General features: G+C 39.1%; 1 protein-coding gene across 1 annotated transcript in view; it reads right to left on the bottom strand.

The window, feature by feature from the left end:
• Positions 1 to 19,783, bottom strand: part of LOC128656209 (ceruloplasmin-like) — a 208,642-nt gene that overhangs the window by 39,931 nt on the left and 148,928 nt on the right. Inside the window, 1 exon segment of the mRNA XM_053709992.1 lies at positions 9,706 to 9,918. Coding sequence (XP_053565967.1) covers positions 9,706 to 9,918 — 213 coding nt within the window.

Here is a 19,783-nt window from a genome sequence, read left to right as displayed (position 1 = left end):
CCAATAGTATTTTAGCAGCTCTAATCCTATTGGCTGATTTTAACTTTTCAGCCAATAGGAATGCAAGGGACGCCATCTTAGATGACGTTACTTGCATTGAAGTTCCAGTTTACAGCGGCGACCATATGAAGAGGAGCTCCGCACCGGATGTCTTCAGGATGGACCTGCTCCGCGCCAGTTGAATGAAGATAGAAGATGCCATCTGGATGAAGACTTCTTGCTGCCTGAATGAGGACTTCGCCGGCTGCATGAAGATGGAAGAGGCCGCCTGGATGAAGACTTCTTGCCGGCTGGATGGATCCTTTAAGCGGGACTTCAATAACTGTAAGTGGATCGTCGGGGGTTAGTGTTAGGTTTATTTAAGGGTTTTCTGGGTGGGTTTTATTTTTAGATTAGGGTCTGGGCATGTAAAAGTGCTAAATGCCCTTTTAAGGGCAATGTCAATAAGAATGCCCTTTTCAGGGCAATGGGGAGCTTAGGTTATTTTAGATAGTTTTACTGTTGGGGAGTGTTTTTATTTTTTTTTACAGGTAAAAGAGCTGATTTCTTTGGGGCAATGCCCCACAAAAGGCCCTTTTAAGGGCCATTGGTAGTTTATTGTAGGCTATGCGTTTTTTTATTTTGGGGGGCTTTTTTATTTTGATAGGGCTATTAGTTTATTTTAATTCTACAGGTAAGTTTAAATTTATTTGAAGATGGGGATGTTGTAATTTTAATTTAAAGTTAGCGGGTTGTTAGGTTTAGGGGTCAATAGCTTAATTTAGTTTATGGCAATGTGGGGGGCTGACGGTTTGGGGGTTAATAGGTTTAGTTAGTGGTAGTGATGTGGGAGGCCAGAGGTTATGGGGTTAATATGTTTATTTAGTGGCAGCGGGGTCCGGGAGCGGCAGGATAGGGGTTTATATGTTTATTTAGGTTGCGGCTGGGTCTGGGAGTGGTGGGATAGGGTTAATAACTTTATTTAGGTTGCGGCGGGGTCCGGGAGCGGCGGGATAGGGGTTAAACATTTTAGTAAATAAAGTTGGTAAAAGCCGAATAGACGCGAGATCGATGACTGCTAGTTAACAACAGTCCGATGCTCATCGCCCCTGTACTTTGTGCGTTTTTTTGCCACGATGGTAGGTGAGCACAGTTGACAGCTTGATAAATATCCCCCGTGTGCGCAATTACATATGTTGCGTATTTTTCAGCGCAACTGCTGAAACTCACGTTGCACGTAAGTTCACCTTGCACATCGGATGAATCACATAACACATGCCACAATATGATAAACTGGCATAAGTCGGAAAAACTGGCGATGTTCAGAAATGTGCGCAACTACACATTTCTGGCATCACCAGTAGTTTCCGCCAGTATATTGCACGCGTCACTAAAAAATAAAGACTCATTTTATTTTTATGTTAAAATCCCATGTAAAAATCCAAACCAAAATAAATTAAAAAGCATACACATCAAAACGTCATTCAAAACCCCTAAATTGCCATCCCCCCACATCACAATCAAACATAAAATCTATTAACCCCTAAACCGCCATCCCCCAACATCGCCAAATACCCAATTACACTATTAACACCTAATCTGCCACCACCCCACATTGTAAACATCTAATTAATCTATAAACCCCTAATCCACCATCCCCCCACATTGCAAACACCTAATTAAACTATTAACCCCTAAACCGGCATCCCCCACAACGCAAAGTATTAAACTTATATCTAAGCCCCCTAACCTATCACCCCCTAACTTAACCCCAATTAAAATACACGTAATTAAAAATATACTAACTACCTTAAAAATAAAAAAATAAATTACAAAAAATAAAAAACCTAAATTACAAAAAGACCTGACATTACATAAAATAAAAATACCTAACATTACTAAAAATAATAAATCCTAACATTACAAATAAAATCCCTTAAAATTACAAAAATAAAAAAAGCTAACGTTACAAAAAAAATAAACAAAATTTAAAAAAATTAAATCAGCCAATAGGATGAAAGCTGCTTTCATCCTATTGGCTGCTTTAATTTGGAAGAATCAAATTCTAATCAGCCAATAGGATGAAAACAGCTTTCATTCTATTGGCTGATTTGAATTTTATCAGCCAATAGGAATTCAAGATTACCCCTATATAAAAGGGATACCTTACATTCAATCTTCAGTGTGCGGCTAGAGACCACAGGAAGAGGAGGAGCTCCATTTTGCCTTGATGAGGACCGACGTCACAGATGAAGATTGAAGAAGATTGTCCCACAATGGATGTTTCACCGCCAAGAAAAAGAGGTGATGAAGATGGATCGCCGCCGTTCATCAATGGTGAGTACCAATTTTGGGGTTAGTGTTAGTATTTTTGTTTTTTTTTGGCGCTTTTTTTTTTTAGATTAGGGCTTTTTTATTTTTAATGGGCAGAAAAAGAGCTGAATGCCCTTTTAAGAGCAATGCCCATCCAAATGCCCTTTTCGGGGCAATGGGTAGATTATTATTATTTTTTTTACTTAGGTTTTTTATGGGGTGGGGTGATAATGTTAGGGGGTAATTTCTTTATTTTTTTTGCAAAAGAGCTGTTAACTTTAGGGCAATGCTAGATTAGGTTTTTTTTTAATTTTGGGGTGTTTTTTTTTAACGGGGGTAAAAGAATGGGAATCTTTTTTTATTTTGACTAATTTGTTAGCTTTTTAATTTTTTTTAATTTTAGTGTGTTTATTTTGTAATGGTAGTTTTTTTTTTTTTTTTTAACATAGATTTTTATTGAGGTTATGCGAAACATTACAGCTTGTTTTGAGTAACATGTCATAAGTCAAACTTAAAATGGTACAATACAATTCAGCGATTACATTATAGATATACAAGATTCGCATTATAGTAGATGCTTACAGAAAACTGAAACCTCTTTTTCTTTTTAACATGGGCTAAACAAAGTCTGTACCCTCACCTGACAATATAGACAACTATTGTGCCTTGATAAACTTGTAATATATTCTAGAGAGGGGAATTTAAATTACTGGGGTCCCTGCAAGACCTGTAATCTTAGATGAGTTAATTACATATATATACATATGTAGTAGTCAGGGTTACAGTGTAGTTCACCATGGGAACATCAGGTAATGTATAGTTGTAACTTATAAAATAAAAAAAATCTTAGGATGCAGTATAGGCAAGATTAACCGCTTAATTCGACCTCCAGATCTAGGAGGTATATTAAATATAAGGGGGGGGGGGAGGTTGTTACTTAGATATAGTATGATAGACAGCCTATGTTCAAGAATAACAATAAGTTCTGTGTCTATAATGAGGGGCAAGGACAATTATTGTATGATGCCTCTAGGTACTAATGCTGAGATGTGGCTAGGCTGTTAGTCTATATAAGGAGACTCGCGGGAGACCAATTTTGATAGTACAGGTCCAGCCTGCACTGAGAAGCCTGACTAGCATTTCAATATGTTTATATTAGGCTGTAAGGTTGTCTACTGCTCCCTCTGGTTATCACTTAGGGTATAATAAGAGGACAGGTCAAGTAAATAATAACCACAGTCTCATAAACTTTTAGAAAAACCAAAAAATAGGAATGCATCCTGCCGCCTGGGCATGGGCCCTATACCCATCAGCAGGAGAACACCTAGAGATGTGTAAACTAGGTAACCATGTCATAGGGAATAACACGGTAACCTCCATTTACCATAGCAAAATCAGAGACAATATCAGTGGGGGATACAGTGAAGGCCTATGGCTATCTGACTATAGATGATCTGGGTGCCTCTTCATGCAAGTCAGATAGGGTGTATCAGCGCAATGCAAGGGCGGGTATAAGACAGCTTTACATTTGTCAACTAAACAGTGAGTTATGCGCCTAAGGAGCTGTTACAGTGTGGACATGCGATCAACCATACGCAAAATATAATATCAAAAGCAGGTTTGTATAGAATTAGGGCACACAGCATATTCAGAAAGAGTGAAAACATATGCATGCAAACTGAGAGCTTGATTACATAGTAAGAACAGGAACAATGTGAGCAACATTAGGAGTACAAGGCAACTGGCGGGAAAACAAACTGTCTGAACCATGAACCTGTATCAATAAAGGTCTATCCTCGCTGCGCAAAATGTTAAAAACAAAACAGATAGTGCTACATACTAATTCAAACACAAAAGCTGACAGCTAAACACCTTGCCAATGTCATGTTAGGGGGAAGATTAACCATTTAGGAATAGTGGGAGGATTAAGGTCCTATGTATCTAAAGCGGCAGGTCCTTATTTCTGTATCATAGCCATAACAAAATCTCCTAGGGGAAACAGTGCCATAGTAAACTTGAGTTCTGCCATGACTATCCCACCTCGTAGTAATTTTCTAGAAACTTGTGGCTGTAATATAATACATGAGCAATGCGTTAAGCTTAACTGTGACAAAGCATGTTAAACCTTTGATTGAGCACGCTATTATTGTGAATACTTGCACTTCCCAAAATAATTTTAACAGAAAAGCATAGGTTATACGAGAGCAATACTGAAGCGTTCACGGATAAATTACTGTATGGAGCACACAGCAGTAAACTGGGTGAATAGGGAAAACATAAACACAAACTAGTCTGTAAAGATGTGCCAAAAGGCTGCACTCCTTGCTCTTGTTGACAGCACGTAGGTAATGTCTGGATTAGCCTATGCCTCCACGGAGGCCACAAGGAGCATACTGCGTTGGCTGCAAAAACTCCAGCACTGACCGCCAACCCGTAATACAGTCACTGCTCAATATAAGGCCCACTGGCAAGCTGTCGCATTTACGATCCTGTGTTCTTCTGCCGTTTATCAGCAGTACCCTGGAGCGGTATGAAGTGTAAGTCAGCTTCTCCTTATTAACCTGTAGCTCTGTCATCGGTGCGGTGACCTGTGTATTATTTTTGGTCAGCAAAGTGGTGTTTAGTGCATCTGACTTACGGTCATTAGGAATTGGCATACCGATCCGCACCTCATGAGAGACAGAGTATGATCTTAAGTCTTTAGTCTCCTTCGTGGTAGCTGAGATGAAAGCGCCCGTTTGCCTTGGTAGGTGATCATTTGTCTCTTGCGGCTCTCCTGCATGGCAGAAATCAGGGTGTAATATGGACGGCTCCTCTGTGCGCAGTTTGCAGGTAGATGTGGGAGGATTCAGTGGTAAGTGGAGTACAGATCTGAGTTCGTTCACATACTGGAGGAACTGCTGCTTGGTTAGCCTTAGGATTGGTAAGTCCCATGCTGCCGCGGTCTCCATATTGCGTTGCAATAGCGTTCTAAGATTAATGCCTGTCTCACTAGTGGTCCTGCTCCAAATTGCTCCCTCGACAGCTGAGAGGGCAGTGTGCTTTTCCACAATCTATTTCCTCAACAGTTAGGCTGGATTACGGCTCAATACCCATGTGTTAAAGATGATGGTCGCTTCCATATTGATTAGGTTGTAGGCCTGTGATCCAGATGGTAGAGTCTGTTCATCAGGAGGGTATTCTACTCCCCCACTGCAAACACCGATATCTCAAGGGCTTCTGTGTTACAAAAAATTGTGTTATTTTGGGAATCTGAACGGTCAAAAGTATTATTTTTCAAAAAGTTTAGCCGGAGCTACTGTAAGATGCGACCGTTCAGTTCCATAGTTGGCTCCTCCCCCCTGTAATGGTAGTTTTTTAATTTTATTTGTTACGTTAGGATTTATTATTTTTGGTAATGTTAGTTTTTTTATTTTCTGTAATGTTAGTTATTTGTTTGTAATTTAGGTTTTTTATTTTTAGTAATTTTTTATTTTTTATTTTTAAGGTAGTTAGTATAATTTTAATTTTATTTAAGTGTATCTTAATTGGGGCTAAGATAGGGGGTGTTAGGTTAGGGGGCTTAGCTATTAGTTTAATACTTTGCGTTGTGGGGGGATGGTGGTTTAGGGGTTAATAGTTTAATTAGGTGTTTGCGATGTGGGGGATGGCAGATTAGGGGCTAATAGTTTAATTAGGTGTTTGCGATGTGGGGGGATGGCGGATTAGGGGTTAATAGTTTAATTATGTACTTTGCGTTGTGGGGGGATGCGGTTTAGGGGTTAATTACTTTTATAAGTGATTGTGATGAAGGGGGATAGCGGTTTAGGGGTTATTACACATGCATTAGGTGTTTGTTAAAGCTTCCAGAGAGTTACGGTGCTTTTTTACTGTGTGCAAAGGTTTCTGCGCCTGCCAATCGGTGGTAAGATGAAAAAGGAGTAAAACATCCTTGTGCTGCATTTCTGATACCGACTGGTGAAGCCAGTTCTATGTTAGTTTATGGGAGTAAAAAATGCACACAACGTCAAAAATCAATGCTCGTAACTTGTCTGCAGGCACTGGATATATGATCGTTTGATTATTAGGCGATGCTCGTTTTTGCGCACGTTGCCAAGTATGTGATGGAGGCCCTTATTTATACTTAACCCTTTGAGTGCTAATGATGGCTCTGAGCCATCACAGAGTTTCCCACTCTGGTGCTAATGACGGCTCAGAGCCATCACTAGCACTCTCCCACCTTGAGGGAGATCTGGGGACTCCCACCAGCTCCTACCCCTGTGATCGTGTCTGTAGAGTGACAGGCATCGCCTGGGCTTCCCGTTTTGCGTGGTTACGTCACACGCAATAACGTGATGACGTCACCGTGCAACTTTATTTATACTTAACAATATTAAGTATAGGAGCAGGGGGCATGCTGCTTAGAAGTCTGTATCTCAGGCATCTAAACAGCTACAGACCCCCAAGACCCACCATTGGAAAGGTAATCGCCTAACATCCAACAGTGTAAGTCTTGGGGGTCTGAAAACCCTTTGAGTATAGGAGCAGGGGGCATGCTGCTTAGAAGTCTGTATCTCAGGCATCTAAACAGCTACAGACCCCCAAGACCCACCATTGGAAAGGTAATCGCCTAACCTCCAACAGTGTAAGTCTTGGGGGTCTGAAAAAAAAAGTTAAAACAATTTTGTTTAAAAAATTAAAAAATTAAAAAAAACTTTAAAAATCTTAGCACCCAGGTGGGAAAGTGCTTAGTACTCAAAGGGTTAAAGAGACATGAAACCCAAACATTTTCTTTCATAATTTAGGTAGAACATACAATTTGAAACAACTTTCCAGTTTACTTCTATTATAAATTTGCTTTATTCAATTGGTATTATTTGTTAAAGGAGCAGCAATGCACAACTGGATTCTAACTGAACTCATGGGTGAGCCAATCACAATCAGTGTATATATATATATATATATATATATATATATATATACAGGGAGTGCAGAATTATTAGGCAAATGAGTATTTTGACCACATCATCCTCTTTATGCATGTTGTCTTACTCCAAGCTGTATAGGCTTGAAAGCCTACTACCAATTAAGCATATTAGGTGATGTGCATCTCTGTAATGAGAAGGGGTGTGGTCTAATGACATCAACACCCTATATCAGGTGTGCATAATTATTAGGCAACTTCCTTTCCTTTGGCAAAATGGGTCAAAAGAAGGACTTGACAGGCTCAGAAAAGTCAAAAATAGTGAGATATCTTGCAGAGGGATGCAGCACTCTTAAAATTGCAAAGCTTCTGAAGCGTGATCATCGAACAATCAAGCGTTTCATTCAAAATAGTCAACAGGGTCGCAAGAAGCGTGTGGAAAAACCAAGGCGCAAAATAACTGCCCATGAACTGATAAAAGTCAAGCGTGCAGCTGCCAAGATGCCACTTGCCACCAGTTTGGCCATATTTCAGAGCTGCAACATCACTGGAGTGCCCAAAAGCACAAGGTGTGCAATACTCAGAGACATGGCCAAGGTAAGAAAGGCTGAAAGACGACCACCACTGAACAAGACACACAAGCTGAAACGTCAAGACTGGGCCAAGAAATATCTCAAGACTGATTTTTCTAAGGTTTTATGGACTGATGAAATGAGAGTGAGTCTTGATGGGCCAGATGGATGGGCCCGTGGCTGGATTGGTAAAGGGCAGAGAGCTCCAGTCCAACTCAGACGCCAGCAAGGTGGAGGTGGAGTACTGGTTTGGGCTGGTATCATCAAAGATGAGCTTGTGGGGCCTTTTCGGGTTGAGGATGGAGTCAAGCTCAACTCCCAGTCCTACTGCCAGTTTCTGGAAGACACCTTCTTCAAGCAGTGGTACAGGAAGAAGTCTGCATCCTTCAAGAAAAACATGATTTTCATGCAGGACAATGCTCCATCACACTCGTCCAAGTACTCCACAGCGTGGCTGGCAAGAAAGGGTATAAAAGAAGTAAATCTAATGACATGGCCTCCTTGTTCACCTGATCTGAACCCCATTGAGAACCTGTGGTCCATCATCAAATGTAAGATTTACAAGGAGGGAAAACAGTACACCTCTCTAAACAGTGTCTGGGAGGCTGTGGTTGCTGCTGCACGCAATGTTGATGGTGAACAGATCAAAACACTGACAGAATCCATGGATGGCAGGCTTTTGAGTGTCCTTGCAAAGAAAGGTGGCTATATTGGTCACTGATTTGTTTTTGTTTTGTTTTTGAATGTCAGAAATGTATATTTTTAAATTTTGAGATGTTATATTGGTTTCACTGGTAAAAATAAATAATTGAAATGGGTATATATTTGTTTTTTGTTAAGTTGCCTAATAATTATGCACAGTAATAGTCACCTGCACACACAGATATCCCCCTAAAATAGCTATAACTAAAAACAAACTAAAAACTACTTCCAAAACTATTCAGCTTTGATATTAATGAGTTTTTTGGGTTCATTCAGAACATGGTTGTTGTTCAATAATAAAATTAATCCTCAAAAATACAACTTGCCTAATAATTCTGCACTCCCTGTATATATATATATATATATATATATATATATATATGCAGCCACCAATCAGCAGCTAGAACCTAGGTTCTTTGCTGCTCCTGAGCTTACCTAGATAAACCTTTCAGCAAAGGATAACAATAGAAGGAAGCAGATTAAATAATAGAAGTATATTGGAAAGTTGTTTACAATTGCATGCTCTTTCTGAATCATGAATGAAAAAATGTGGGTTTCATGTCCCTTTAAAGGGACACTGAACCCAAATTTTTTATTTCGTGATTCAGACAGAGCATGCAATTTTAAACAACTTTCTAATTTACTCCTATTATTAATTTTTATTCATTCTCTTCCTATCTCTATTTGAAAAAAAAAGGCATCTACGCTTTTTTCTTTGTTCAGTACTCGGGACAGCACTTTTTATTGATGGATGAATGTATCCACCAATCAGCAAGGACAACCCAGGTTGTTCACCAAAAATGGTCCGGCATCTAAACTTACATTTTTCATTTCAAATAAAGATACCAAAAGAATAAAGAAAATTTGATAATAGGAGTAAATTAGAAAGCTGCTTAAAATGTCATGCTCTATCTGAATTGTGAAAGAAAAATTTTGGGTTCAGTGTCTCTTTAAGTATAGAATCTTTCAGTATAGGCAGGGATACCATAGGCAAAATCATCTATTTCAAATACCAAAATAAAGTGAAAGGAACTATTTGTAAACAATTTAATACACTCCAGCAGGTAAAAAGGATCATTGGGAATTAATTAAAGGGGAGAAAAAAATAGGGGTAAACTGTGAAAAAGGCTTTATGCATTTTTGCTACTGACTGATAAGCCCCTTTAATGGAAATAAAAAAATATATAACAATATTTTAAATGTACAATTTTCTTCCAATTATATTATTTAATTTACCTTCATTGTCAGGTGTCATGCGAACAGAGTATGAGATATGTGGGAACAGACTTGCTATATCTCTCCGTGCATCATGATTTATGATGGTGTTTCCAGAGAAATGGATTCCATGCATGTCAACCTCACTCCCCAAACCTATCATATGCCATAATACGCTATCTCCTGTGCACATTTCTAGTCCAGGCTGATTCCCGTACATGTATCCATTAATGGCTGCAAGCAAAGTAGAAAAAGAAAACAATGTTTTAGTGACCCAACCCAAAACAAACTATTGGATGACCCTTACAGATTTAGTGGTACTGTAAACAATTTCAAATACAGCAAACATATTAGTGCATAATGTATTGACAGTGAATACAATTCTAGACCTTATTTTGTCTTGAACTTAAAGAATTTTTGTTTCTGGGAGTTACCGAGGGACAAGGTATGGAAGAGGAAAATAAATGGACAAAAGCATTTTCGTATAAAATCTCACAGCCATTTGGCAAAGTTTCAGAAGACTTTTTGAAGAACTGACATGCTGGGAAAGAGATACTGAAAATTAAAAAAAATGATTAGCACAAAACCATTAGATGGGGTCTCATTGCACTATGGGGTGTCTTATCCCTCAAATGGGCTTCAGTGGCAGCTGGTGATGTTTTAAGTTAGTGGGGCAATATTCTGTCATTTCAATAACCTTAATAAGTTGTTGTTTTTCATTGTTGTACTACAATAACTAGGCTATTCAATAATTTATCTTCATTTGTTTTAAAACATAGTCAACCTCATAGTAAAGATCCCCTTCATAAAATAAGTAATAAGAAAAGAAATCACTGAATGAACTAAAACTCTCAAGAAGTTAATTAGGGACACACGCTGGACACTTTGCTCTATTGACGTGATAGTGGGAGATAAACTGAAATTTCATTGGCCAGGTTCTATTACTGCGTTCTGGTAGATATAGTGCTCTCCTGTTTTATTATCTAGGGCTGTGGACACCAGCTTCTCATATCATAACAAAAAGTTTACATTGAAGAGGATGATCTTCAAATAGCATTGCTACATTAAACAGATTAACCCCTTCCCGCCCTTAGGATGTTCTATGCCATCCTAACCACACTGGGCTTTAACGCCCTTAGGGTGGCATAGAACATCCTAGCCTTTTGGCTGTACTAAAGCCAAAAGTGCTTACCGAATGTGATCGCGGGGCTAAATGGCATGCCTAGCTTCTTAGGCACTCCCCCCAGACACGATGCCATCATTTAAATGATTTCACTTGTGAACTTATTTGTTTACATCATAACTTTGCTCCGATGTAGACATATAAGTCCAGCCGTTAAGGGGTTAAGAATTGGCCATAAAGGTTGGAGAGAAAAATAAACAATAAAAATAAGAGGTGGTTTTTCAAAGATGCATGATTTTATTTAGAAAAGCACTAACATTAAATTAAAAATGGACCATTTAAAAAAAAAAATTATTAAGAGACTGTATAATAAAATTATGAAAAAAACACATTGCATCAAAACAAAGCACATGCTTACCTGGTCATTCATCTTTTTCAAGGCGGTGAGAGTCCACAAGTTCATTACTACTTGCCACTAGGAGGAGGCAAAGTTTCCCAAAAACTCCAAGAGTTATACCTCCCACCTAACTGAAAAGCCAGCCTTACGCATAGCCAAGTAAGGGGAAGTAGAAAGGTAGGCAAGGACAATTAAAATAAATAAATAAATAAATAAATAAACAAATAGGGTGGCCCTTGTGGACTCTCACCACCTCAAAAGAAATTAATTTATCAAGTAAGCATAAATTATGTTTTCTTTTGTAAGGTGGTGAGAATCCACAAGTTCATTACTTCTGGAAATTAATGCTCAAGCTGTGGAGTACATGAGTTAGGCACTTAATTCCAGACACTGCTGCCTGAAGAACTTTTCTACCAAAAGACGCTTCTAAAGAAGCAAAAACAACAAAGAGGTTGTTGCGTTACAAATTTGTTCTACACAGTCTCATTTTTAAATGCCTAGTAAGTGTAGGAACTGGTAGAGTAAGCTGTAATATGCTTGGTGGAGACATTCCCACCTCCAACTAAGCCATATAGATTAAAAGCTGTAACCAAGAAGCCAAAGAGCCGAAACATCCCGGCCCTTGCGTGGAAAATGAATGAACAAACTAGAGGATTGCCTAAAATCCTTTGTAGCCTGAAGATAAAACTTTAAGGCTAAATCCAAATAATGTACAAGTCTTTCTTTAGAATTCTTAGGATTAGGACAAAGAAAAGGAACCACAATTTCTCTATTGGTCTTCTCTGATGAAACGAACTTTGACAAGAATTTAAATTTTGTTCTCAAAACAGCCTTGTTAGAAAACTAGATAAGGAGGTTCACAAGAAAGTGCAGACAATTCAGAGACTCTTCTGGCTGAAGAGATCGCTATGAGAAACAATACCTTCCAAGACAGAAGCTTAAAGGGACAGTAAATGTTCAGAAAAAATATTATATAATTCTGCACACAGTGCTCCACCATGAAAGAGATCACCCTGTAATAGGATTCCAAAGAATCATTTGGGAAAATTGAATGTAATACTTGCACCATTGACACAACATGTAAATTTGAAGAAGTTATGTGTTAAACCGAGCAAACGTAATGGCACTTGATGCCACAATCATCAGCCCTAGCACTTCCATACAGAGAGCTACCATAGGGTTGGCAGATCACTGAAGCTTTGCACAAGTTGACTGTAACTTTAGCTTCCTCTGATCTGTTATGGAAAGTTTTATTGAAATTGAGTTAAAGGGACACTGAACCCAAATTTTTTCTTTCTAAGCTTTTTTTGGATTCAGAGCTCTGGACAGCACTTTTTTATTGGTGGATGAATTTATCCACCAATCAGCAAGAACAACCCAGGTTGTTCACGAAAAATGGACCGACATCTAAACTTACATTCTTGCATTTCAAATTAAGATACCAAGAGAATGATTGATAATATGAGTAAATTAGAAAGTTGTTTAAAATGTCATGCTCTATCTGAATCACGAAAGAAAAAAATTGGGTTCAGTGTCCCTTTAATGATTACTCCCAGAAAAGAAACCCTGGTCGGTGGAGACAGAGAGCTCTTTGGAACATTGATTCTCTAATCATGTTGTTGAAGAAACAACAAAAGATTGTTGGTATGAGATATTGCTAAAGGTAAAAATGGAGTCTTAACTAAGGTATCATCCAGGTATGGAGCCACAGAAATACCTTGAGTTCTGATTACAGACAAAAAGATTCACAGAACCTTGAAAATTCATGGAGCTGTAGCCAGATTTCCCAAACTGAAAGTATTTGTTCAGAAAGTCAAATCTTTGATACTTAAAATGGTAATTTTATATTGGGATATGAAGGTAAACATCCTTCAAATCTATGGTGCACATGAAATGGCATTGTTGAACAAGAGCATGTAAAGATCTAATTGTTTCCATTTTGAAGATCGGAACTCTGTGAAATTTGTTTAAGGTTTTCAGATCCAGAATAGTTCTGGCCTTTTTCCGACAGAGAAACTCGAAGGATTACTCCTATAAGTTCTAGATCTTGAGTGCATTGAAAAAAGGCTTGTGCTTTTATAGGATTCTTTGGAATGTTGGACAGACAAAACCTTCCTCTGGAGGCCTCAATTTGAAGCATATTCTGTATCCCTGGGAAAAAAGTCTAACATCTTTAACTATGTTCAGGACTTCTAAAAAAATGCGTAAATCTGCTCCCTTGTCACGATTACATATTGCCTAACAACAACCTGTTACTTTTTACTGAGAATATGCCTTTAATTGTCTGATCAATTCACCTGCTATGCTATTTAAGCCTCCTCCCCCCTCTCCACTTTGCTTGTTATTGTTTTCCACTAACCATAGTGTGATTCAAACAGAGCTCTAGTATTTTGTTACCTCTTGGGATTACAACCAAATATCTACCTTTCCGGATTCACCAACTCCTCCTGCTGAAACCAGCCTACCTCTCTTGATATCGGATTGACTCTTTGTCCAGCCGTTGCTGTCAGCTTGCTCCATTCAGCTGATTCTTCCGCCCTGCATCGTGGAGCTGTGACGTCACACGCACACCTGTTCGGCACCAGCGCTGCAACCGCTTCTCCGCTTCAAGCTGTGAGATTTCTCTACAATTCTCCAAAACTTTGTTTACCTTCCAGGTACATTCAGTAACCGCATGCCTTTTTACAAGCTGCTATCTTTGATACAATATCTCCTACCCAAATTTACTCATATTTTGTGATATATTGTGGGTGAGGTCTATTTTGACATAGTAGCTATTTTTGTTGTGTTAACACTGTTTCATTTTTTCTCTGGTTATAGACACAGTTTTTCTGTTGTTCCTCCAGTAATCATTTACTCGAGACAGCTATAGAAATATCTAATGCTATTTTTCCCTATAACAAATTGCTAAGTTTATACTCGGATTCTGACATTACTTCTTTTAGTAATTCATGTTATTATCCAGTTTAAACCTTGCTACAAATCCTATACTCTCAGCAGTTGTGATTCATTTCAATTATTGCATACTACAACATAGTATCTTTGACATTACAGAATAACAAGCCATTAAAACATGGATCCAGCTGAGATGACTACTCAGATACAAACTCTCTCTCAAAAAGTGGATGCTTTAACTGATGGCCTCAATACCCTCAAACAAGAAAACCAGGGACTGAAAACTTATATTAAAGATAGTAGAACTCGTTTTCAGGAACCACAAGTTAGTCTCCCAGATATATTCTCAGGGGATAGAAAACAATTTAGAGATTTTAAAAACTCTTGTCTTTTGCTGTTTGCACTAAAACCATACACATATCCCACTGACAGAGTTAAGGTGATGACTACCATTTCCTATTTAAGAGCAGAACCCAGAAGCTGGGCTAATTCCTTTCTGGAGACAAATGATGATATACTTAACTCTCTAGATTCCTTCTTTTCTACCCCTGGTCAGCTTTATGATGACCCTTACAAACAACTAACCGCTGAAACTGCAATGCGCTCTCTTAAGCAGAAAAGAAGGGATGTAGAAGATTATATTGCAGACTTTAAGAGGCTAGCTACTGACACCCAATGGAATAATTTGTCTCTAAAAAACCAGTTTAGATTGGGTTTGTCAGAATCTATTAAAGATGAACTCTCTCTCATTGAAATTCCTCACACTTTGGAGGAACTAATTAATCTCAGTATCAGTATTGACAGAAGGCTTAGGGAGAGACAACACGAGAAAGTTTATCATGAGTCAACACATAAGAAACAAAAGCCTTCTTTACCTACGCACTCTCATGTTAAAAACACCACTGAACCTATGGCAATTGGTTTTCTTAAAGGCCCTTTAAGCAACCAAGAAAAGTTAAGAAGGCGCTCCCAGAATTTATGCATGTACTGTGCATCAGAAGAGCATACTGTCAAAGCCTGTCCCATTCTCCAAAAACAGAATAAGGGTAAGAACTCCCATCCTTTTTATTCCTTAAACGCTGTATCAAACTCTGCAAGCTACTGTAACTTATGCCTTCTCTTGCAGTGGGATCAACTTCGAGTGAACGTTTCAGGGATAATTGACTCTGGTGCTTCTGCCTCTTACATTGATGTGTGTTTTGCCACAAAAAATAAAATTCCACTTATAAAAAAAAGGCTCCTGTACCTTTAAGGGGAATTGATGGGGAGGTTTTGTCCTCTGGACCGGTAATTTACGAAACAATACCTCTACTCCTATCCACACCAGACCACCATAGGGAGTACATTTCCTTTGATGTCATTACATCCCCCGTCTTCCCTCTTATTCTAGGCCTACAATGGTTAAAATTACATAACCCTCTGATATCATGGTCCAATCTCACTGTACAGCTTAATTCTGATTACTGCTTATCCACTTGCTACCCTACTCTGCTTTTACAACCACCTCAAATCTCCACTGATATAGAGATACCTAATGTTTATGCCGACTTTATAGATATTTTCAGTAAAAAAGAATCCCAAAACCTACCGCCGCATCGTATCTATGACTGCCCTATTGATTTACTTCCAGGTGCAGTCATACCCTGCGGTCATGTGTTCCCGTTGTCTAAACCTGAACTGGAACACTTAAAATCCTATATTGAGGAAAATCTAGAGAAGGGATTCATCAGACCATCTACTTCCCCCGCTGCTGCCGGTATGTTTTTTGTAAAAAATAAAGATGGCAGTTTAAGACCCATAGTGGACTACCGGCAGCTGAACAAGGTTACTGTTAAAAACCGGTATCATTTGCCCCTTATCCCAGAGCTAATTGAGCGTTTGGAAGGTGCCATGGTCTTCACTAAACTTGACCTGTGAGGTGCGTATAATCTCGTTCGTATGAGGGCTGGAGATGAATGGCTGACGGCGTTCCGTACTTGCTACGGCTTGTACGAATACACCGTCATGCCATTCGGTCTCTGCAACGCCCCGGCAACCTTCCAACACTTTATTAACGATATCTTTAAAGATATTCTTGACACCTATATTGTGATCTATCTTGACGATATTTTGATCTATTCAAAAACACTAGAAGAACACACAAAACACGTCAGACAGGTATTATCACGCTTACGCTCTCATTCTTTATATGCTAAAGCCGAAAAATGTATATTTCATACAAAACAAATCACCTTTCTTGGTTATCAGATTTCGGAATTTGGCATACAGATGGACGACTCTAAAATCACTACCATTCGACAGTGGCCAGTGCCAAGTAATAAGAAACAGGTACAAAGCTTTCTAGGCTTTGCAAATTTTTACCGAAAATTTATAAACAACTTCGCAGCAATTGCCAAACCACTTACCAACCTCACAAAATCAAACATTAAGTTCCTCTGGACTGCTGACTCCCAAAAGGCTTTCGATCTCCTAAAACAAAAATTTACCTCTGCACCTATATTACGCTACCCAAATAACCAACTTCAATACGTATTGGAGGTCGATGCCTCCGATTACGCTATTGGAGCTGTTCTTTCACAAAGAGAACACCTAAAGAAACCTCTACATCCCGTAGCTTTTTATTCAAGATGTTTGACGGCTCCTGAGTTGCACTACCCTGTGGGTGATAAAGAGTTACTGGCTATCAAGGTTGCCTTTGAACAGTGGCGTCATCTCCTTGAGGGAGTGACATATCCAACCATAGTGTATACTGATCATAGGAATTTACAGTACCTAAAATGTACGAAAACCCTCACTGCACGACATGTTCGTTGGAATCTGTATTTCTTCAGATTTGATTTCCTTATCACTTACAGACCAGCTACTAAGAACAAGAAGGCAGACGCTCTGTCACGCCTGCCTATTCCTTCGGATCTCTCTCTTCCAAAAGAATCAGTAATTCCCGAGAACAAATACCTGTTGTTTCTCATTGATTCTATTCCATTCCCAAGAGAAGAAAAACATAAAGATCAAACTAAGCCTCTTCAACAGTTACAAATGAAACAGGATTCCCTTTATTACTTTGATGAGAAGTTATATGTACCCCCTTCTATCAGAGATTTGATATTACATTCCTCTCATGAATCCTTATTCGCTGGACACACCGGAATCCACAAGACACAGGAGCTTATTAAAAGGAGCTATTGGTGGCCTGATATGAATACCGACATAACGAAGTACATTAACACCTGTTCAGTGTGCGCTACCACTAAAAGATCGAAACATAGGCCCTATGGGTTACTCATGCCTTTACCCACTCCAACACGACCTTGGGCAGACATAGCCTTGGATTATGTCGTTGATCTCCCCATATCCTCCAATAATACTACTATCCTTGTCGTGGTTGACTTGTTCAGTAAGATGATACATCTCATACCCTACCACAAGCTACCTACTGCTGCCGAAACTATACATTTGCTCCTACTTCACGTCTTCAGACTTCATGGTCTCCCTCGACGGATCTTAACAGACCGTGGCTCGCAGTTTACTAGTTCTCTCTGGACGGAATTTTGCAAGATTTTCAGTATTGACAAAAGACTTTCAACCTCTTATCACCCTCAGACTAATGGTCAGACTGAAAGGTCTAATCAAAGCATCGAACAATTCCTAAGGTCTTACTGTCATTCCGACCAACACTCTTGGTCTCAACACCTGCCCTATGCTGAATTTACCTTCAACAACACAGTACATTCCACAACCAACCAGACTCCATTCTTCATTAACTATGGATTCCATCCAACATTCCAACTACTACCCCAAATCAGCTCACTACCATATATCGGTGATCTAACAAGTTCCATCACTTCCAATTTTGCAAAAGTCAGCACCGCTATTGAACAAGCTAAAACCAAACAGAAACATTATTACGACTTAAGAAGGATGGCTCCACCACATTACTCCCTTGGAGATCTAGTTTGGCTGTCAACCAAAAACTTGCATCTCAATACTCCTAGCAAGAAACTTTCACCATTATTCATTGGTCCTTTTCAGATAATCAAAATCATAAATGAGAATGCAGTTCGTTTACAGTTACCCAGCACTCTGAAAATACACCCTACCTTCCATGTTTCCCTACTGAAACCCTACCGATCTGTATGAGATGCCACTTCACGCCAATGTATACCTCCTGTTTCCATTGATCCCAACATTGAATATGAGGTTAAATCCATACTTGACTCTAGAATGTATCGGGGTAACTTACAGTATCTGATAAGTTGGAAAGGCTACACTTCAGAACATGACTCTTGGGAGCCAGCTGTTAATATTTCTGCCCCCAGACTCATCTCGCGCTTCCATCAGCAGAATCCGGATCGTCCTCATCCCTGATCCACGGAGTGGCTCATTTGGGGGAGCATCCTGTCATGATTACATATTGCCTAACAACAACCTGTTACTTTTTACTGAGAATATGCCTTTAATTGTCTGATCAATTCACCTGCTATGCTATTTAAGCCTCCTCCCCCCTCTCCACTTTGCTTGTTATTGTTTTCCACTAACCATAGTGTGATTCAAACAGAGCTCTAGTATTTTGTTACCTCTTGGGATTTCAACCAAATATCTACCTTTCTGGATTCACCAACTCCTCCTGCTGAAACCAGCCTACCTCTCTTGATACCGGAATGACTCTTTGTCCAGCCGTTGCTGTCAGCTTGCTCCATTCAGCTGATTCTTCCGCCCTGCATCGTGGAGCTGTGACGTCACACGCCAACCTGTTCGGCACCAGCGCTGCAACCGCTTCTCCGCTTCAAGCTGTGAGATTTCTCTACAATTCTCCAAAACTTTGTTTACCTTCCAGGTACATTCAGTAACCGCATGCCTTTTTACAAGCTGCTATCTTTGATACAATATCTCCTACCCAAATTTACTCATATTTTGTGATATATTGTGGGTGAGGTCTATTTTGACATAGTAGCTATTTTTGTTGTGTTAACACTGTTTCATTTTTTCTCTGGTTATAGACACGGTTTTTCTGTTGTTCCTCCAGTAATCATTTACTCGAGACAGCTATAGAAATATCTAATGCTATTTTTCCCTATAACAAATTGCTAAGTTTATACTCGGATTCTGACATTACTTCTTTTAGTAATTCATGTTATTATCCAGTTTAAACCTTGCTACAAATCCTATACTCTCAGCAGTTGTGATTCATTTCAATTATTGCATACTACAACATAGTATCTTTGACATTACATCCCTACTGGAAGAATATCTGGATCAGGGCCAGCACCTTCATGCTGACTTGGTAGAAGTGGAGGGATAGCTTAGACTTGTTCCAGGTGGAAGAGGACTTCCAGGGAATTACTTTGAGAAGAAGAGGAGTTTTATTTTTTGGTTCCCAGATTGACAAAAGCAACAAAAACTATTAGAAAACCCTGCCTTTCTCTTTGGATTTGTTTCCCTGAGGGAAAAAGGAAAAAAGGCTCCTTTTCCTCCAGTTACAGTAGAAAAAAGTATGTCCAGATGAGGACTAAATAAGATCTTTCCTTGAAAGGGAAGAAAAAAGTCTGGACATATCTGCCGACCATGATTTTGGCTACAAAGCCCTTCTTGTCAAAACCGCAAGCCCCATATTATATTGCGTTAATCCTGATAATGTCAACAATAGCATCACAGATGAATGCATTGGCTGGCCTAATAAGATCCAG

This window comes from Bombina bombina, chromosome 4, assembly GCF_027579735.1.
Source record: "Bombina bombina isolate aBomBom1 chromosome 4, aBomBom1.pri, whole genome shotgun sequence".
Lineage (NCBI taxonomy): Eukaryota > Metazoa > Chordata > Amphibia > Anura > Bombinatoridae > Bombina > Bombina bombina.
Note: the sequence above shows the minus strand (reverse complement) of the source record. Positions and strands in the feature narration are given on the sequence as shown.